At 50.1% G+C, this 21,343-nt stretch overlaps 2 protein-coding genes across 6 annotated transcripts in view; one reads left to right on the forward strand and one right to left on the reverse strand.

Moving 5' to 3' along the window:
- The window catches only part of ADAMTS10 (ADAM metallopeptidase with thrombospondin type 1 motif 10), a 62,752-nt gene extending 47,408 nt beyond the window's left edge, over positions 1-15,344 (reverse strand). For 2 of the 4 annotated variants that reach the window (XM_021281338.2, XM_021281341.2), the window contains exons 1-2: positions 15,289-15,338; positions 6,020-6,091 (exon numbers count right to left, since the gene is read on the reverse strand). The gene's annotated coding sequence lies outside the window, so the exon portion shown is untranslated. Of the gene's footprint in view, positions 1-6,019; positions 6,092-15,288 lie in introns of all 4 variants that reach the window. The other 2 variants (XM_065042253.1, XM_021281343.2) reach the window with 2 other exon arrangements.
- LOC102088841 (tyrosine-protein kinase ZAP-70) lies at positions 479-21,048 on the forward strand. 2 transcript variants are annotated; one of them, XM_021281345.2, is made up of 14 exons: positions 479-745; positions 10,497-10,673; positions 11,325-11,772; positions 13,083-13,243; positions 13,873-14,011; positions 15,553-15,631; positions 16,306-16,346; positions 17,273-17,321; positions 17,838-18,018; positions 18,697-18,903; positions 19,166-19,358; positions 19,510-19,650; positions 20,152-20,264; positions 20,644-21,048. In XM_021281345.2, exons 3-14 carry the CDS (start codon positions 11,371-11,373, stop codon positions 20,765-20,767), a joined length of 1,830 nt encoding a protein of 609 aa, XP_021137020.1. In that variant the 5' UTR covers positions 479-745; positions 10,497-10,673; positions 11,325-11,370; the 3' UTR covers positions 20,768-21,048. The 2 variants fall into 2 exon arrangements, with proteins under 2 accessions (XP_021137020.1, XP_021137019.1); XM_021281344.2 differs by lacking the exon at positions 10,497-10,673 and having other exon boundaries at positions 480-745.
- Positions 21,049-21,343: the final 295 nt, after the last annotated feature.

Here is a 21,343-nt window from a genome sequence, read left to right on the forward strand (position 1 = left end):
AACAAGTTTAGTGGGACTGGTGTTGGTGGTTCCTACCCAGCTGTTGGCGTTATGACTGTTCTGGCACAACAAATCGCTGCTCAGAAAGCAAGGCAGGGGAAAATAAAGCAAGGAGAAGCTTCCTGGGTTACTGAGCTGAGGTCTTGACAATCACAAATCACAACTCCAAAGCAGCCCTACACAGAGGGCCTTTCTTAGCATCACTTTGGTTGGAAAAGCCCCCCAAGATCATCAAGACCAACTCTTCCCCACCCTTGGCATTACCCTATGTCCTGAGAACCTCATGTCCGTCTGTCCAACTCTCCAGGGATGGTGACTCCAGCACTGCCCTGGGCAGCCTGTTCCAATGCCCCACAGCCCTTTGGGGAAGAATTTTTTCCTAATATTGTACTATTTTTTAAACAACAGCAGCTCTCACCACCTTCCTCTGACTTGTTTTCTTCCATAGAAGACCCATTTCCTGGCACTGAGAAGGTCTCAGAGCTCTTCCGAGCCACACAGCTTTTATTTTCTCTTCTTTTCTTTCCTGTGCAACAAGGAAATAGGTCACATTTCAAAGAAACCAGCAAACGGAGCTTAGCAAATGCCAGACAGCTCACTGGATGGTGCTGCCCGTTCCCCTCCCGCCTTCCAAAATTGACACATTTCTCACTCGCCAAAGAATATTTTGCCCCTTCGTCCCTTTCTTTCTTCGAAATCGCTGTAAGGAAGCCCTGACGAGACAGCCGGCCCATCCGCAGACCAGGTAAGAGGCGCTTTGTTTGCCGTTGGTACCTTGGGCAGCTCTTACGTGACACGGCCGCCTTGTTCCTTGGCTCGTACCCCCCTGTGTACCCTGGGAGCATCAGGATTTCGTGGAGATCCTGTGAAACGCTGGTGTTAATAGTCCCAGATTAATTCATCACAAGATCACTCTAGCTTTTCTATCAATGACTCCATTGGTTCAGGAAGAAAAAAGGTTTGAATTGGGGGCACCATATTATTTTTGAAGACTTAGATGGGTCAGGAGATGTTGAAATGATGGCTTATAATCCAATATTCAGGGCCAGCCATTCTCTTCCCTTGATAAGTTTTGATGTCACGTCCAGCGGTCTCCTCCAGCAATTTCTCTCTAAACCGCCTGCAAGCCCCAGCGGTAACACAGGATGACTTAGGATACCTGCTCCAAATACTCCAGAAGGACTTCAGCGATTTCCTACTGGCAAATATAACAGCAAATAGACTCAAAAACAGAGGCCTGTGGCAAACTCACATTTACTTCCCTTAATTTGTCATTTCATCTGTTACTGCTCAGTGCTTTGCTGTGCAAACAGGCACAATTCCAATCCAAGCACAGTCTGTGATGTTACAGAATAAACTGGAACAAAGGAAAGTTGAGATTAAACCTCAGAGAACATTTCCTAACGGGGAGGTCTATTAGGCTGTGGAATAAACGCCCAGGGACGCAAGGGAATCCCATCACACGGGCAGAACTGGAGAAGGGATCAGGCAGAAGGTTCCTTTTCTGGCAGGGGGATAAACAAACTAATCTATAAGGTTATGCTTCCTAATATATTGAGTTTTTTTATTTTAAGCTTTTCATCATCAGTTTTCCTCTTGAGGAGGGTCCCACATCTCTGAAAAGTTTGCTGATGCTCCTGGGATAGGATTTCCTAAAGAAACAATGGCAGGAGCCACAGCAGCGTTCAGAATCCACACATATTCATTCTCATTTCAGACACTGATGTCCAACAAAAGCCCACCAAAAATGTCAACAGCAGAAGCAAAATACTTCAGCATCCAGTGTTCAGTTTTCCACAGAACATTAGCTGAACTGGAAATTACGTTGGCCAGAGAAAAATTGAAAGTATTATTTTCCCTAATGGAACTCGGAATTGCAGAAATGAGATATGGGAAAGTCCTATTAGCTCATCCCAGTTTCTTCCTGCCTGTAGAGGATTATTCCCTACAGCGCATTTTCTGATCCGGTCTCAAGTGACTAGCAATGGGACTTGCACTATTTCCCCATGTTCCATATCCTGATGAATCTTCTTGTTAGGAAATGTTTCTTGATAACCAGGCTTACTTTCCACTGATTAATATCTTCTACTTTATCCCCCATGTCATCTTATCAGCACACCCAAACCAGCTTTTCCTCTCTGAAAGATGATCATACTCTTTAGATACTTCTGCCTTGCTGTCAAATTTTTCCCCATCACCGTTGGTCAACAACTAATGTGCATCCTCCATTAATGTGCTCATTAATCAGCCCAGTCAGGCCTTTCATAGCTTTTATTGCTCTCTCCTGAACTTGCAATGTTTCTAACACTTCTAGCATCAAATCACCCACTGAAACAAGTAATCTCAATAGCACCAAGGTGCAACTGGTACCGAACCACATGGGTGGTATGTATTTTATATTTTTTAAAGCTGCAGGAACGATGTTACCTCTAGACAGCTTGTTTCTCCCCCAGTAGAGCGGGTAACCCAGCACAAAAAGGAGGGCGTCAAAACCCCCTTTGCTGCAGAGCCCTGCACACCAAACAATATGGAGCTCTGCACCTGACCTGCCTGAAGCGCGCACACCACAGTCCTCCTCGCCTCAATCTGCCTCTACCTCCTCTTCCTCCTCCATCTTTTCTTCTTCCTGGGCTTTTCAGGACAAGAACTGCACACCCCTAAGAAGGGCAGACAGTGGCTGCAATCTTCCGGGGAGACTCTAGGCATTGCAAAAAAAATAAATGCTGTTAAACTTTAAGCTCAGCAATTACATCTATCTCTAAGTGGAAAGGCATAAATGCAGATGTTTATGTAAAAAAACCACCATCATTTTGTGGTTGGAAACAGAGTTGTCAGCCACTTCACCACCCGGAGCAGGGAGGGGGGGAAGCTGTTCAGAGCAGCATCGACCCTGCTCAGCAGGTTTCGGTCCTTCCAGAGAAGGACCTGAGCCAGTGCAGGACATAATAAACTTATTTGAACACAAGCCCTACGGGGAGAGGCTGAGGGAGCTGGGCTTGTTCAGTCTGGAGAAGAGGAGGCTTAGAGCTGAGCTCAGCACTCTCCAGAACTACCTGAAGGGCAGTTCTAGCCAGGTGGGGATTGGGCTCTTCTCCCAGGCATCAGCAATAGGACAAGGGGCCATGGGCTTCAACTCTGCCAGGGGAAATTGAGGCTGGAGATGAGAAAGCAATTCTTTGCAGAGAGAGTGGTCAGGCATTGGAATGGCTGCCCAGGGAGGTGCTGGACTCACCGGCCCTGGAGGTTTTGAAACTGAGATTGGACATGGCACTTAGTGCCATGATCTAGTCAATGGGCTGGAGTTGGACCAAGGCTTGGACTGGATGAGCTCTGAGGGCTTTTCCAACCCAGTCCATTCTGTGATTTCCAGCAAGATGCATCACAGCCGGTGCTCTCGCAGCGATGCGACTCAAAGCCCCATGTCACCTTGACTGCACCCACGCTACTCATGGTAGAGCCAAGGAATGGGCCCAAGTCACACACAGACCATCAATCCCTCCCATAAATGCCTCATTTAAGCTTTCTGCAGCTTGCTGCTCCCCAGAGCCTCTGTACTGGCTGGAGCCAATCTCTAGGCCCCTGGTATTGTGTGCTAAGTTATTTCAGCAAATATGGTAAGGCAGGGAGGCCAGGTAGAAGGAACCAAAAAACAGAGCCCTCATCCTCCAATTTATGCATGTTACTGCAGTTTTCTGTCATTGGCTCAATGGAACCATCTGCCAGACACAAAGCCCAGAGGATTCTGCTCTTCTGGGTTAGTTGTCAACACCAGCTCCACCTCAGTGGCAGGGACAAGCTCTCTTCTCACTCATCCCCAGGACAAATAGGGACAAGATCTGCTCTCACTCATCCCCAGGACAAACATCTTGACACCGTTTGTTTAGACTCGATGACCCAGAGCTGAGTTATCAGACACAAGAGCACTCAGGGACACCAGGCAGGAAACTGCACCTAACTGTGTTTAACTACAGACGTTAGATCCTAATTAAAAGCTGTTGAGGATCAATGAGTCTGGAGCCAGGAGTGCTTTCAGTGGCTCTACAAAGGCTCAGCAGGGTGTTTCCACAGCCTTACAAAACAAATTCACATGCACTAGCTGAGCCTTAGGGGACACAGTGACTTTGTTTTCCCCCATCACACAGCTGTGTCACCCCACTCAGGGACCCCAGCACCCCGTGTTCCAGACCTGCCCCCACAGATATTGGCTTGCGACAAAATAATACTACAAACCACGCAGCTCCAAGTGGCACCAACGCTCAGGTTTCTGTTCCCACACTAATCCAGCCACTGAAGCCTCCAGCAAAGCTCTGCTCTGGGTGGGGGTCAGGGGACTTGCGCCCATCTACATCACTGAATGTTCCTGAAATACTAATGTCAACTTGAGTTTAAACAAAAAACCACATCCAGTTCAATTTTCTGTGCCTCTCGTTGCAGCTTGTTTGGAAAAATATGGTTCTTTACGTTCTGATTGATCAAGGTCTGCCAGGCTACTATGGAGGGTAAACACTTGCCCAGGGATCTTTTAATGGAAGATAAGCACAAGATAAAGAATCAATCCCCTTTTATTTAGGGAAAGAGCCAAGTATTTAGCCAAAGCATCTATAGCTGGTGAGTCAGCTCTGTTACCCATGATGACCAGCACAAAGCGGACTAAGAGCAGCCGCTTGCATTGCTCTGTGCTGCTCTCCCTGGGTGCTTGGTTCTGTCTTCCATCCACAGCCAAAGCAAAGTACAGCCAGACAACAAGGTTTTAGGAAGAGACGGGTGCACCCCACTAGAAGGAGCATGTGATACACCACGGGCATGACCACGTGCAAATAGGAAACATGCTCATGCATACCTGCATTAATCCAGATGCACTAACACACCATCCGCACGTTTCAGAGACCCACTGGTGCTTCCTACTGCAATATTCTCACTGTGCTCTGGCTGATAGAAGCCCACATTGTCTATTTAACTCCCTCGCTGTGGCACAGCAGAAATATCTGCCCCAGGCTCCTGAGAGAAGCACCAAGTTCCATTTCATGCTACCCGTGCAGCATCTGCATTGCAGGCTCACAGGTACCGGTGAACACTCTGAGGAAGCAGGGTTAACACCAGAAAGCTGCTTTCTGGGAACAGGGCGATCCCAGCCGTTAAAACAACGGCTGGAACATAAAAGGCAGATATCTGTACCTAGCAGGCCCCCATGCAGGTGGCCGTTCCCTCCCAGCCCCCTCCCATCTCCTGCTCTCAAAGCTGAGGAGCAAATTGCTTCCGCTCATTAGCATTTGACAAATAACCACAGAAGGAAAACAAGCCCCCAGCAGGATATGAATGAGCTCAGGCCTTTATTGCCATCTGACTGTACCGAACAAGCATGTCATTGATTTTCCATGCTCTGCTGCACCGTTTCTCCCTTTTGGAGAAGGACGAGCACCCTTGCCCGCTCGGGCAGGTTCAGAGCGGCAAGGAGGAAAGATCTGAGAGCTGCAGGATGGGAGCAGAGGTGACAACTCCTGAGGCTCTGGGCACAGGTAGGAGCGTCAGGCTAGCTCTGCAGCAGCTGAATGCATGTGGGGATACATGTTCTAATGGAGCGGAGGGACTCAAGGCACTGGGTCAGCGCTGGCTGCTTATAGCACACGTGTACTGTGACACCAAGGCCACACACGCTGAAGCAGAACCTTCCCTTCTGTTTTTGATCTCCAGTAATACTGTGATGGGGTGGCACCAGGTCTCTGGGCAAGGATTTAGAAGGGGGAACAGAGGCACTGATCCACAGCACCAGCTTTTCTCAAAGTCTGTGTCTGGTACTGTCTTGTCACTGTTAGGAACCTTCACACCAAGCGCATCACAGCGTCAGGTCCCTCTGTGGGCCCTGCAAGTGTGGAATTCAACATTTTTCCTTCCAAAAAGGACTGTGGACTGTCCCCAGGGCCAAACGGCTCCCACGCTCCACTTCAAAGGGGGAAGTACATGAGGTATTTCTGCACCTGGCCTGGGATCCGCAGGCATTGCAGGGGCAGTTTGGACTTACCTGCAGGCTTCAAGGTCAGCAAGAGCAGACAAGGTCCTTAGGGGAAATCGGGCAGGTTTTTCTGTGGAGTTGCTGTAAACAGAACCATTTCAGGCAGGACTGAGTCAGTACTACTCCCTGAGAAGCTGAAAAGATGATTATCTTCACATGCAAGCAGAAGGCACACTGTTTATGACCACAAACATAAATGGGCTCACACTTTCATAAACTCCCACTCACACATAGTTCAAGTGTTAATAAATGGTTGAGTAGCTGAGGTTTTAATGAGCAGCCAGCAGGGAGGTTAGGAAAGCAGCTACAGCCAGGAATGCAAGTGCTCATGAGGAAATCTTGGGAAGAGCTGCTACGGAGTGCATAAATAAAAATTAAACATTAATCAAGAACAATTAGAAGAATATAGCCAGACCAATCCAAAGTTAAGTTTTTCGTGTTTTTTTCTTTGAACTAAGAAGCATGTCAAGCCTTTTGTTATTTCAGATTTTTAAAAAAAAGCTCCAGGAATCAGCCCTTCCATTCACCCTCTTGCACAGTGCCAGCTGTTCCTGGGAAGAATGACTTGGAAAGGGAACTTGCACACTGCAGGCATTTGTCAGCCCTTCACGTCTTCAACCAGGCTCTCCATTGCAAACCTAATTCTCAGATCAAATTGGGAACAATAGAAGGGGACTGAGGGATAGAGCTGGGGGACAGCTGCTCCTCTGCAGCCCTGGGGACCTCAGGAGGTCCCTGTGCAGGTACAGAGAAAGCTGGAGACTTGCTCTGCTTTCTGCCATGGCTCTGCACCTCACACCTGCTCCTGCCTCTGAATCCTGCTGACACTCCTGCTCTGTAGCAGCCTGTGCTCAGCAGGCCCAATCCTGCTCCTCCCTGGGACCAGCAGAGCTGCTGCAGCCCCTCCCAGAGAGCTCAGAGTGTAGGTAACTATCATCTTGCCAATATAATAGCCCTTGCTTATATCCCCCCAGAAATCCCAGCCACAAATTCCCTCCCCTGTTTCCCACTGGTTGGGTACCACAGGGTTTACAGACTACCCAATGCCTGCCTCAGCTTAGCTATCTCATTCATCTAGTTCTAACCCCCCCTTATTGATTTATTTTCAATATGGACTTCTAGCTCTTTGGAGACCCCACCAGCCAGGCTGACAACAGGCATGTTTACCACACAGACCCCACTTCCAGCCACCCAATTAAACACCTTTTAAAGAATTAGTGAAAACAACCCCTCCTCACATTGCCAACACAAACCTGGGCATGGGCAACACCAACACCCCACCTGAGCCCCTTTATCCCCAGCACAGGGTTCCCACCCCCAGGCAGGTCCCTCCTCTGACCGGCCACCTTAAAGGGGCAGCCCAGGGCTGAGCTGGGAGGAATTATTGCTGCCAGGACAATGGGACAGAAAACAGGGTCCTAACAGGATGCTAAAGTTTGTCAGTGCCTCCTCCTTCTTCATTGGAAAACATTTTCATCGGCGCACCCTCTGTGCTCGGGGTCTGGCTCAGGATTTGCACAAAGTGGTTCTGCTGTTCTGAGAAATTATACAATCAAACCAGTTCCTGATGGTTCTTGTCTGATCTGAGTAAAAGCAAGTGGCCGGCTATATATAGATCTGATTGATTGACATCTCAATAGCTTCCTGCCTGGCTTTCCTGTGTGTCACGGTGCACAGATCCGAATGCTTTTTACGTGGGTGTTGCTTTTTTCAGTGCATCTTCACATCGTAACACCAACTGGCAAACATGGCCATTACCACAGGAGCCCTGCTTTTACGGTTGTTCTCCCCGAACGCTGTTTCTAACCGGGGGAAGCGCCCAAAGTGAACAGAAACACCTGGTGTCTGAGTCACTACAGCCCAAGGGACAGAGATTAAACAGGTGCTGGAAAAATCAGGTCTTGTTACTTGAAATTAATAGTGGTAGAGGGTCCCTTGCACAGCTTCTTCCAGGCACTAGTTTGCAATGTTTATAAAAGCAATCTATTAAATCAGTTCTCATTTTCATCTGCATTAGGCAGCGCCAGAAAAAAAAGTTGTATGAGGTTTGTATAGGTCTGTTAAGGCTGGATCAGGGTCCACCCAGGAGCGGTGTTAAGGAACAGAGCTGGAGTTGGGAAGCTGAGCTTAGCTACACCCAGAAGACTCTGGGCTGGTGTATGGGTGAAAGAAAGAGCCGGGATGGCAGGACAAACTTTTTTAAAGCAAGAGCTTTAGAGAGGCTATACATCTTCCTGTTTAAATCTGCTCTCAGACTTTAGGGGGTGACTCTCCCTCATGGCTGGGGACTCAGGAGCTTTTCCTAATAAGAGTCACTTTCTAACAGGGTTCATTTGTGGCAGCAAGGTGTGTATGAAATGGGTGGCATAGCCTGAACCAACCTCTGATACTTCTTGACTCACAGCCCTGTGCTTGGAAAGGAAAACCAGTCTGTTTATAACAGAACTGCCTGTGTAGGCAGCTGGAAACCTTGCGGGATCTCGGTGATGATGAATGGCTTCTGCCATCTCACTTTCACCTGTCTGAACAATTGTCAAACATGTTCCATTTGCTGTGATCTTCTGGCCCTGGGCTTTCCAGACAAGGGAATCAGCATGTTTGGGTGCAGCATCCTTGTACCTAATCGCTGTTTATCCCAGGTAGCGAGCGGAAATTAGTAACACATGAAGAAGGCCATCGACCTCCCACTGCCCACTCAGCAACTCCTTTTCCTCGACTCGTGAACGTGACTCACGAGTCTGACTCTGCAGTTGAAACCAAGAGCTGCAACCCTTGCTCCCCACAGCCCTCAACCCACAGTCCTGGGACATGCCCTTCTCTGGGACCAGGCGCAGGTTGGGATGACCAGGCAGTTGTCACATCTAAGGAGCTGAGCTTGGATACGCCCAGTGTCTGGGCTGCTTTGATGCCTGGAAGCATCAAGGTATCAGGACATTTGGGTTCCAAGCACTGACTCACTTGCCCTCTGTGTCCCAGCCTGGCAGGTCTGCCAAGACCCCACTTTGCTTCATTTGATGAATTTGATGAAAGGGGCTTCACAGTTCAGGCTTATTTATGCTGCGCCTGATACGGTTTACGCCAGTCCCGCACTCAAGCTGCAAATGCCACCGACGGCTTCCTGTTGTGGTTTCCTGCCTCGGCTCAAACGCCTCCTCGCTGGAGCCTGCTCTCCCTTCCTGTTCTCATCAGGGCCATTTCTGGGCTTAATGAAGACAACAAACAAACAGGCAGGGAAAAGTCTGGTTGCCATTAATCCATCTCCCCGTGGCTCTTTGCTGTTGCAGGCTGAGCAGAGCAGGGTGCACACAGCAGAACGGTTTCTCCTGATCCCTGTCCGGTTCCTGCTGATACACAGCACGTATCCAGCCAACCCCTTCCCCTCTCCAGCGGTGCTGGAGGCTGGCAGGAGGCAGCCCAGGCTCTGGGCAAACGGGGTGAGACGGAGCCGGGCGACCAGCAGCCCAGGCACAGCTCCAGCCACCGCGTGAGAGCAGAGGCCACATCTGGAACAGCGCAGGGGACACAACCCAGTGGCCAGCGACTTCTGTCGTGTTTGGAAATGAGAGTTATGCTGGGAAGAATCAGGCCACTGGGGAGGCAAACCTCAAATCCTGGGGTCAGTTTTAGGCCCCTCACAAGAAAGAGCTTGAGGTGCTGGAGCAAGTTGAGAGAAGGGAACGGAGCTGGTGAGGGCCTGGAGCACAAGTGTGATGGGAGCAGCTGAGGGACCTGGGGGTTCAGCTGGAGAACAGGAGCTGAGCAGAGACCTTCTGATCTCTGAACTGCCTGAAGGGAGCTTGGAGCCAGGGGGGTCGGGCTCTGCTCCCCAGGAACAAGCGCCAGGAGCAGAGGAAACAGCCTCAAGTTGCACCAGGGGAGGTTGAGGTTGGATCTGGGGAACAATTTCTTCCCCAAAGGGCTGTGGGGCATTGGAACAGGCTGCCCAGGGCAGTGCTGGAGTCACCATCCCTGGAGGGTTGGACAGACGGAGATGAGGTTCTCAGGACACGGGGCAGTGCCGGGTTGGGTTATGGTTGGACTCCGTGATTTTGAGGGGCTTTTCCAACCAAAACAATTCTGTGACTCTATGAAATACCCAGCACGCTGGCCAAAGAACTGGTGTTTTCTTTACTCTGAAGGCAAGTGACGCATTTGCAGGAAATGCAAATGGAGACAAACACTCTGATCTTTTTGGGGTCAGCATTTGCGCAATGACAGAATCAAAGATCAGGCTCTGGGGAACAAATGAGACCCTTTGAATATGATCATGTTTCCACTAATCACCGGAAATTGGGTGGGATTTTAGATGATTCGATATGAGCCCCATAGCTCTTTGGCAGAAGCAGGTTTGCAGTGACTCAGGCAGCAAAGGGCTGTTCCTCGCGGGACTCCCAGTGCGAGCTGGTGCTGCAGCAGCTCGGCGGTAGGTTTGTCTCTGCTTTTGGGCTGCTCTGAACAGGGGTCTGGTAACATTTCCACGTTGCAGCTCAACGGAGCCAGTGGGATTAAAGTGACCCTGGAGCCAGTGGGATTAAAGTGACCCTGCGGTGACGGCTGGCCACACCTGAGCTCCGTCTTTCTCCGGAGCATGTGCATCATGTAGAAACAGGAGCCACCAAACGGGATCAGAGTATCGGCCAATTCACAAACCAGCCAGAGTCAGGTATTGGGAAAAATCCATACATTTTTTCAAGAGACAATTAGGGGAAGGTTTCTTCTTCTTCCTGTCAACTGATGGTTAATGTCTGCCCAGAAGCACTTGGGTTTATCTTTACCTCCTTTTGTTGTGCTTGGTGCAAGTGAGTATCTAAAAGTTTTTCAGACATTTGATGTTTTAGTTTTAAGGATTCCATTTAAGGATTTTGCCTTATAGAATCTCATGGTAAAACTGATTTATTCGGACAGGAAAAAGAATTTCCTTTTATTGTGAACAGGACTGGAGAGAAAATGGTAGGAAGTCAAAGCTAAAAACTTTGGGATGTATGTTAGAAGCACATTTTTAATAGTGAAGGTAATTAACCATTGGAACAATTCACTGTAGGATTCAATGCATTTTTTAGTGCTTCAGATCTTCAAATGAAGATCAGATGGATTTTTACTTATACTTTCTAGCCCCATTCAGGGCAGGATAGAGAAACCACTGTGGGATTCTCTGGTTGAGGGTATGAATGTCCCCACTGCTGCTCTCCATGAGACGTTTGAAATCATCCCACAGACAGCTCAGGGCTGAAGAACCTCCAGGCAAAGTCAGAATCCCAATTACACTTCTTTGCGAAATGATGTGCCGGTGAAGAATTTTGCTCCTCTCTTCCAGATCGAAGACCAGCAGTGCGTGAGCCAACCCGGGCGGCCCCACAGAGATGCCAGATGCTGCTGCTCACCTGCCCTTTTACTACGGCAGCATCGCCAGGTCGGAAGCGGAGGAGCACCTCAAGCTGGCGGGGATGTCGGATGGACTGTTCCTGCTGCGGCAATGCCTGCGCAGCCTGGGGGGGTACGTCCTCTCCATGGTCTACAACCTGCAGTTCTACCACTACTCCATCGAGCGCCAGATGAACGGGACGTACGCCATCGCGGGGGGGAAAGCGCACTGCGGGCCGGAGGAGCTCTGCGAGTTTTACTCCAAGGATGCCGACGGGCTGTGCTGCCCTCTCCGCAAACCCTGCAACCGCCCCAGCGGGGTGGAACCCCAGCCCGGGGTCTTCGACAGCATGAGGGACAATATGGTGCGCGAATACGTCCGGCAGACGTGGAAACTAGAGGTACTGGCCATTGCAAAGGTGTTGGGGGACTGCGCAGGGAGTGCTCCCTCGGGGTTCACTGCCACTCGCTGCCCTGTCCTCTGTCACTGCGTCCCCCTCTTACAGCACAGTAAAGCAAGGTCCTTCTCCTTGGGGCCTGATGGCACTAGCAGCAGTCATGTCTCTCTTTTCCAGTTTCTCCTTCAGAAACAGGAATAAACATCTTCCCAAGCCGGTGTTGTGTGTGCTCTGCAGGGCCTTGGAGCTCTCTGCACACTCTGCAAACATTTCCCCACGTGCTGTTTGCTCCTCTGCAGCACACGGGACACTCGCTGCAGTTAGCTCATCTCTCTCTGCGTGAGGCACCTGTGCCTCCATAACACTGGGCTGGAATGTAATGAAACCAGGATTAAATTCTTCCTCAGGTATTCCTCGCTCTTTGAAGTCAGTGGAGGTTTTGCCTATGAGACTGAGGTACTGGGTACTGGATCAGGTCTGTGATTTACATTTAAAAGTAGCTACAGGGAAGTTCCTGCATTTTATTGCAAACTGGAATATAAATATGTATAAGGCAAAACTCTGTAAATGGTAACAGGCAGACACATAATTAATTTCCTTCTACCTGCTGTCACCATGAATGTGGCTACTCAGACACTTCGAAGTCCTGGCAGAAAAATGGCTCAGGCATTCTCCTTCTTGAGTCTTTCTAAGTAAGATCTCTAGATTTGGCCTATTTTAGATCAAAGGTGCTTGACAGAATGAGGTATTCTATAGCGTATCTCCGAGAAGCTGATCTGTGAACACCAGTAGATAACACAAAGGACATTGCCACCTACCGGCAAATAAAAACCCACCTTGCTTATAAAATGTGTGGGGACAGAAAAAGTAATTTAGGGTCTTCCACATGATTTCCAGACTGCACTGCTCTTGACAAGCTGCAGTGTCTGGGGACAGTGAGCAGCCAGGAGGGCAGACCCACCAGCAAAGGGTCCTGCGCTCCCAGGAATGGGGGCTGAAAGATGCCCTGTGAGCCTCATGTTAAATCCCCCATATAAATATGATGACTTCACTCTTCCCTCACCAGCAAGACAATGGACTTCAGCTGGATTTGAGGGATCGGACCTATTCAGATAAGCAAGAAACTCTGCTCTGTAGCAGAACAGAATTCAACCCACGCTTGTTATAGGCATGATTAAGGCTACAGGCACTTCAGTTACAAGACCTTCCAAGTTTTCTGTGCCATCTGCCCAAAATGGTGCAAATAACCTGTGCTGAAGCCATGCGACAATGCAGCGGAGTGGCAGGAGGTCTCATTTCTCACCCTTTTCCAGGGGGACGCACTCGAACAGGCCATCATAAGCCAGGCTCCGCAGGTGGAGAAGCTCATTGCCACCACAGCCCATGAGAAGATGCCCTGGTACCACGGCAGCATCGCCCGCGACGAGGCTGAGCGCAGGCTCTACTCTGGGGCACAACCCGACGGGAAATTCCTGTGAGTGGGCAAAACCCTGGCAGATGATCCCGGTACTTTGTACCATTTCTCCACCACCCTGTAGTTATTTGTTTCATGTGACAGTTCCTGAAAGGGGGTTTAGCTGAATATGTGGTTACGGATCTTTCAAAACCAGGGTGTGACACCCCAAACCCATTAATGTCCAGAAAGTATCTGGCCACCAGGAAGAGCCAGTCTGGGCTTTGTTTCTCATGTTTAGGTTTCTCTATGAAGTGTTCTTGCTAATGCACTGGATGACATGACATATAGTGTTCAGTAGATGAAGACATTTAACACTGACATGTAGACAGCGTATGGCTAATAAAATACAGGAGAAAGCATTTGCTCTGCATCTCTGCAGAGGTGGACAGCCCTTAATTTAATTATCCCCTGAATGAGTTAGAGCAAGAAATAATTATCTGGAGAGGATGGAAGACAGGGGCAAGAGACTGAAGGTGAAGGGTCCCTCCTCAGCCTCTGCGCAGGGGTGTTGGGAAGGTGTAATTCCAACATTGGGGTGCAGGGACACCTTACCAAGTGCCCACTTAGCGACCCCCCACCACTGCAGATTTGATAATTTGCAGGGAAAAGCCCAGAGTTGCTCTTTTAATAGTTCTTCTTCCTACCAGGCTGAGAGAAAGGAAGGAAAATGGCACCTATGCCCTCTCCCTCATCTATGGCAAGACGGTGTATCACTATCGGATAGACCAGGACAAGTCCGGCAAGTACTCAATCCCCGAGGGGACCAAGTTCGACACGCTGTGGCAGGTACCGTACTGTAGGATGCTGATCACTGGTGTCCTCATAAAACGAAGGCACTTTTCCCTTGTTACAGCTGCCCTTGACTCGAGGGACAGGGTCACGTGGACCTTTAAAGACTTTTAGGCCATTCATTGGTGGTTGTAGCCCCTTCTGGAAAACTCCTTCATCCCTGGGTCTGGCTGTCCATCAGCTCCCTTCGCTGCATTCATTTCTGTGCACTCCTAGCTCAGGAAACCTAAGTCTGGGATATCACAGCAGCTCTGAAATAGCGCTGGCTTTACCACTGGCTCCATGCCTGACACCGGTCTGGTGCCTCTCCAAGGAAACAAGAGGATTAGTGCTTTTAATTCCTAGCTTTAAGCCAGGATACTTGAGATGGTTATGTTAATTACACTTGCACCGCATAGGCAAACCGTCACACATTCAGACACAGCGTGCACCTCGAATCTCAGCCTGCAGTGGACCCCGATAAGATGCTCATCCCAGGCTGTCCCTCCCATGCAGCCCCCACGCTGCCCCTGCCTCGGCAAAACTATTATGTGCAGATTGCAATTCTGTTTTCCAAGTGACTGACTTCTGTGCAAAGAATAGAGGAGGCCAGGAGTCTTGAGCCAGCTGCCAAAGTCTTTACAGGACAGAAGATGCGGGAGACACATCCCACCACCCCTGAGTCAGGGGCTTTGGGGAGTGGAGGGGGCTGTGATGTCCCTGCAGCCCTCGTGAGGCTGGGTCAGGGTTTTGGGGAATGGGACACAGGGCTCAGCAGCTCTTGGTGCTGCTGGGGGGTCTCCTGTCCCCTGGCGCCTGGCTCTGCCCCATGGCACACACCCCAGGCTGGCTCCAGGGGCCGGACAGCAGCGCTTCCTCCGGGCAGGGCTGTCTGGGGGACACACATTCTGTTTTGCTGAATTTTTCAAATTCCCAGGACTGTTTTCACTCTGAATTTGATTGAAAACAAAGACTTTGGGGCATTTTTATGGAGACAGAACCATGCCAGGCTCCCAATTGCAGATGAAATCTGAGCTGGGCAGGAGGGGAGGAGAAAACCTCGTCTCCCCTGCGGTCCGGTGGCCGGGGCTGGGCTGGTTGTCTCCAGCCAGAGTCAAGTCTCCGCTGTGCCTGAACCAGCAGTTGCTGCAGTGAAAAACTGCCCAAGGCTCACAGAGCCAACCCTCGGGTTCCTCTGGGAAGGCAAAAGTTTCTTCAACACTTTATCAAACATGACACAAGTTAAAAACCTTTCTGGCTGGGACAACAATAACATCAGACTGAAAACACCCTACCTGGCTCTCCTGCTGGAGATTTTCCTTCTTCCTTTGGTCCTTAGTTGACTTCCCAAATTCTTCCCAGCTCTGGCAGACATCCAAGTGTGCAAGCACTTGCTCTAGCAGATCCCTGAGTGCACAGAGGAGGTAAAGAAATAGTTAAGTCCCTGTTTGCCATCAATCTGAGAGAAATCGTTGCCATAAGCCACACAAGTTTCCAGCAAAATAAAGAGATTATTTTCTCCTTGCAATAATCTCTTTTTCCTCCATTTCCCTTCCCAGTTGGTGGAGTACCTAAAACTGAAACCGGACGGGCTGATTTTCTACCTGAGGGAAACCTGCCCCAACCCCAACATGCCAGGTGAGCTGATGTCTCTCAGTGCCACCCCTGGCCTCAGTTTAGCACCAAGTGGGGGCAGCTTGAGCAACACCACCCCAAATTTCCTTTACCATGTCCAGCCTTGCTCGGACGCTGGTGCTGAGGGAACAGTGAGGTCACTGCTCCTCTGGCAAATGGGGCAAGTCAGAAAAGTCTGCTGAAAAAGGCCACTCTCCAGGGCTGGCCTAGGGTGGCCCGAAAGCAGGAGCAGATGGGGGAATCAGTGCTTCAAATGGATTAGGGATTTCTGGTGCCAAACAGATGGCTTCTGAAAAATGACCTGCTTTTTAGGCAGCAGGAAACAACACGTCCTGCAAGGCTGGCTCCTGACAGGTCTCTTGAGCCAAGCATTCAACCATGGGTCACTTAGTCCTGGCCCAAGTATCAGAAACACCACTTTAGAGCCTGCCTGTGGGACTCCTGGGACTGGCAGAGACTGTGGGTCCCCCAGAGGGCTTGTGCCTCCCCTGAGGGCTGCTCTGGGAATAACACCCACATCCAAGCGTGTTTCCACACCTTTTTAGGCTAAAGTTGTGGAAATCTGTCTTTCTAGGAGAGGGGATCAGACCCAGACATCTACACAGTCCTTCAAGGACTGATGCTCTGATCCAGCTTGGGGCATAAATTAATAACAGCTTCTCTCTCCTGATTCGCAGTGTCTGCAGCACCGGTTCCACCAACCCACCCCTCCGCAAGCGTAAGTTTTGGGGAGGATCTGTACATTGGTACCTCAGTAGTTTAATGTTATTACATTTCAAGCTTGCTGATCAAACTCGGCTCTTCTCTACAAGGCAATAACTCAAATGGAATATATTAAGCCCAGCCGCAATGTTGTCCCCTTTCCAGCTGGGATGGGAACAAGGAATAGCTGGGGCACAGCTACCATTAAGCTGAAAATGGTTTCCATTCATCCTGTGCTCCTCAGGACATGTGGGCCTGTCCTCGGGGAGCGCTGCTCCCCCTGCCCTCCTTGCCAGGCGGGAGCGAGGAAGATGTGGTGGGATTCTGGGAACGCTCAGCCTCTTCTGCTGGCCCCCAGCCACGTCTTTGTGGTCCCTCTGCGCCCCCAGCCTCAGGGTACGTCTGCGCTCAGTCACCACCCCCAGTGCCCAGCAGTGTTGAAACCAGCTACTTTGGGCTACATGAGCCCATCCCGGAGCCCAGCGGAGGATAAATAAAGTCCTGAGCATCCACCCGTCTTCTCAGGGAGCTTTCACAATCTGCGGTGGGCTCTCATGTTGCGGTAACTCTGCTGTGAGCAGCACTGGCATTCAAAGATGCGCTGGAGAAATGTACCGCACTGCTTTGTCACTGTCTGCTTTTGGGACGGGGCTGTTGATGGTGTCTGTGTGTGCTCACAGAGGCTGTTCCAGGCACACAGGTGGGCTGGCTGCAAGCTGAGCTGCCTCCGGGCTTCCATTCGCTCCCCGCCTCAAAGCAAGCAGCAGAGACTTGGCTGGGATGACCCTGCTGCTGCAGATTTGTCACTTAGGGGTGGGGAAAGTGGAGAAGGAGCTGGGGCTCAGCAGGCTGCAGAGGCTCCTCATGCCTCTCCTCTCCCATTTCAAACCAAAGCAGTTTACCCTGGTTGCATTATCCACTTTATCCTCGTTTCTTTTCCAGAGACACCTTGGACCTCTCAATGCAGATGGATACACGCCAGAGCCTGTAGGTAAGTGTCTTTGAAAGCCCCCTCCTCCTAATGGGAGGAGACAGGACCTGGGGATGTCACAGGAACCATGGGGGTTACCTGACACATCTCTATCACCTCCTGCAAAACCCCCAGGAGCATCCCACTCATTTCAGAGCCTTGAGACAAAAATATTGCAAAACTGTTTGCCCACACCCAGCACCCAGTAAATCAAGCCCTGTCTCATTCCCCATCTTCCATTCCACCTAATAAAAACCCAGTGTATTTGGTTACATTGCAGCGGGGTGGAATCACGCACGTGCCCAGGTCCTGCAGGGTCTGATATGTGGAGTGGGGATGTGCAAACACCTCTCCCCATCCTGGCTCGTTATGAGAGGCTGTGAAAGGAAGGGAGATGACCAGGAGGGAGGATTGAATGCTGCAGCTTGAAGGAAAATTTGCCAAGAGACTAGAGAAAACCTTCCCAGATGGTGAGGGAAAGAGAGATGGGGAAGGATATCTTGTTTACAGCTGTTAAAACCTCTGTCTCTTGGGAAGGTGCAGGAAAGTCACGCCTCCTACCTATGGACACCAGTGTCTATGAAAGCCCATACAGTGATCCAGAAGAACTGAAGGATAAGAAGCTTTTCCTGAAGAGGGACCACCTGATGATTGATGAAGTGGAACTGGGGGCAGGAAACTTTGGCTGTGTCAAGAAAGGAGTCTACAAAATGAGAAAGTGAGTAGTGCTGCCCTGCAGGATGCTGAGGCAGCAGGAGGAGGGTGCTGAGCTCGGAGGTGTCCCCAGCTATCCTGTCTTTAGCTAGATGGACCTTAAAGTGATTATGGGGTGGAGGTATAAGAGATGCTTTGGAAGGTTAGTGAGGACTTTCCACAGACTTTCAGTGACAGCCTCGTTGCCCTTGAGAGTGCAATCTGCACTGCACAGTCCTGCCTCTTTTGAAGGCGTTCACGGGGCTCAGAGGAGCAAGTCCATGCTTCTGAGGTCATCTTGGTCCATGCCAGGGCAAAGGAGTGAGACTGAAGAGATGTGCGATCCTTGGCTCTTGCTCATTGCCTGTGAGCCCACAAGGATGGCCTTGGCTTTTTCCCACTTTGTGCCTCAGTTTCCCCCCTGAAAAGTGGCAATGATGATGTGGGTCTCAGTGTGTGAGATGATGCGCCTTCAGATCTACAGATGGCAAATACTGGCCTACACTTGTAAGGGTGAGGTGATTCTTCTCTCTTCGGCCTGGGATACCACTTTTGTGCACGGCTCTGTCAAACAGGCTATTGGGATTGCCGCTGAGAGATCAGACAGTATCATGTGAGATGCTGTTTGCAGTCCTGGCTGTGATACGCGAGTCCAGCTGCTGTTTAATTCCTCCCACACGTGTTCCTCTTGCACCCTGTGCAGGAAGCAGATCGACGTGGCCATAAAGGTGTTGAAGAGCAACAACGAGAAAACAGTGAAGGACGAAATGATGAAGGAAGCACAGATCATGCATCAGCTGGACAACCCCTACATTGTCCGCATGATTGGAGTCTGCGAGGCAGAGTCCCTGATGCTCGTGATGGAGATGGCTTCTGGAGGGCCACTCAACAAGTTCTTGGCTTCCAAGAAGTGAGTAGTGAATAAAATGCAGCTGGCTGATGTGCTGCCCTTCTCATCAAACTCCCTGCTGCCAGGCAAGCCTGGCTTTGTAGGTGCAGAGAAGCTGGTAACAGCACAGATGTCTTTTCATGCGATGTAATAAGGACTGATGCTTCTGGAGCAGAGATGTCCACATTTATTATCCCTTGCAGCTGGAAAACTCACAGGGCACTGTGGTGAACAGAGTAACGGCAAGTCCTTTATTACTGTATTGTCTTTTTATCCTCCCCAGGGACGAGATTACAGTCAACAATGTCGTGGAGCTAATGCACCAAGTCTCCATGGGGATGAAGTACTTGGAGGAAAAAAACTTTGTCCATAGGGACCTGGCAGCCAGAAATGTCCTGCTGGTCAACCAGCATTATGCCAAGATCAGTGACTTTGGGCTGTCCAAGGCTCTTGGCGCTGATGACAGCTACTACAAGGTAAGTGGCAGCACAGCGAAGGATCCAGATAATGAACTCCCAGCCCAGGGCATGGGGAATTTGACACAAACATTTAGCAAAGCAGAATTCCAGCTCAGCTCAGAGCAGTCTGTGTCTCAGGGTAGAAACGACCCTCTTTGCTTTGCTACAGGCCAGGACGGCAGGAAAGTGGCCCCTGAAATGGTACGCCCCAGAGTGCATCCTCTATCACAAGTTCTCCAGCAAGAGTGACGTGTGGAGCTACGGCGTGACCATGTGGGAGGCCTTCAGCTACGGGCAGAAACCCTACAAGGTGAGGCAGAGCCGGGCCAGCGCGGGCGGATGCCACAGGCTGCTCTCCTGCTCTAGAAAAGGCTGACACACACAAACTACACCTTCTATTTCTTGAGTGGGTGCTCTTCCCACTGCTGAACAGAGGGGAAAGGAGACAAGATCGCTTCCACTTTACAAAAGGCACAAATTAGATTGTTTGGATCCTGCAGCTTTGTGTTCATTTAAGGGAGAAGAAACAGGAAAAATTCATTTGGGTTTGAATCAAAGCAGATCTTCTCTTTGATCCTTCTGCTTGTTTGCAGAACTGCAAAATCAGTTGCTCAGCCACTGCCAGGATTGGGATGGGGTCAGCAGGCTGTGCTGGCCACATGGAACACCAGTGCTGGGGCTGCAGACAGGGACTGGACAGGGGGGCGGTGCACGGACCCAAAGCATTACCCCAGGCCCAGCTCTAATCTCTTCTAATCCTGTTGTCAGCTCCAAAAACATTAAAGCATTTTCCCACTTGATCCTACCCTAGAAAATGAAAGGCCCAGAGGTCATCAGCTTCATAGAGCAAGGGAAGCGTATGGACTGCCCCACGGACTGCCCGGCGGAGATGTACGCGCTCATGCAGCAGTGCTGGACATACAGGTACAGCTCTCACCAACTCAGCTCTTCGCTGGGTGACGGCTCCATCACACCATCTAGATGGTAACAACACTCATTGTCTGGATGGTGACAACACAATGCAAATAGTGCCTCCTGCCTTGGTCTCATTCCCCAGTCCACGATAAATGATGCACATATTTCTTTATTATCATACCCCTCCATTTGCCTGTTCCAACCCTGGAAGATGTCACAGCCTCTGTGCTTTTGCCCCTCTCCACCCCAAAGAAGTCTCGGCTGCCTTCCCCTGGTACAATGGGGCTGCTGTTCTTCCCAAGGTTCTTCTGCGCTTGGTATATTCTTACTGAATCAGTCCACTTTTGTCCCTTCCATTGACTCTATTCGTTCCTTTCTGCTCTTGCAGATGGGAAGAGCGCCCAGGATTTATTTCTGTGGAAAACACAATACGCTCCTACTACTACAGTATCGCTACCAAGACAGAAAACGGGTCAGAGACAGAGGACAAGTCAAAAGCAACTATTCCCTGAGCTTCCCTCTCTGCTCCTGAACACACATCCTTGCTCCATGGGACCTGGAAAGGCTCTGGGTGAATTTTTGCTTTAATCTCTTAAATGCTGGTTTTGTTTCTCAATCAGTTCCAGAACTAAGGCCCTGGGAGACAATGCTGTCACAGCAGATGAGGGCACTCAGCTGTGCCTTGTGTCTCCTACCAGCCAGCAACGATTTACATCTCCAGCCCGAGCCAGCACAGGACAGTACAGGCAGTATTATAGTCACCCTGTAAATAAACTATTTTATATTTTTCACATCCCTATGGCTCAGACTATTGAACTATCATAAATATTTGCATCTGCTTCAAGCTGACAATAAAATAATCGTAATTTCCCTCCACTAAGCCAGGCTTTCCTTCCTTGATGCTCTCCATAGCCCTGTAGAATCACTTCGGTTGGAAGAGCCGGGTGGTTGTGAAGGCTGGGGAAGGGACGGAGGCAGAAGAGCAGAGCCCTGAGATACAGGGAACAGAAAAGCTTATCTCTCACCATCTTCTGGTGTCAGAAAGCCGCACAGTAGCTCACACCTTGTCCTGGGGGTAAAACAAACAG

The sequence above is a fragment of the Columba livia genome, chromosome 27 (assembly GCF_036013475.1).
Source record: "Columba livia isolate bColLiv1 breed racing homer chromosome 27, bColLiv1.pat.W.v2, whole genome shotgun sequence".
Lineage (NCBI taxonomy): Eukaryota > Metazoa > Chordata > Aves > Columbiformes > Columbidae > Columba > Columba livia.

Excerpts from the sequence above, each read along its gene's own strand:
- LOC102088841 (XM_021281345.2), top strand. The coding sequence starts at position 11,371 with ATGCCAGATGCTGCTGCTCACCTGCCCTTTTACTACGGCAGCATCGCC. Across the intron at positions 13,244-13,872 it reads CAACCCGACGGGAAATTCCT|GCTGAGAGAAAGGAAGGAAA; the intron begins GTGAGTGGGCAA and ends TCTTCCTACCAG. Across the intron at positions 18,019-18,696 it reads GGAGTCTACAAAATGAGAAA|GAAGCAGATCGACGTGGCCA; the intron begins GTGAGTAGTGCT and ends CACCCTGTGCAG.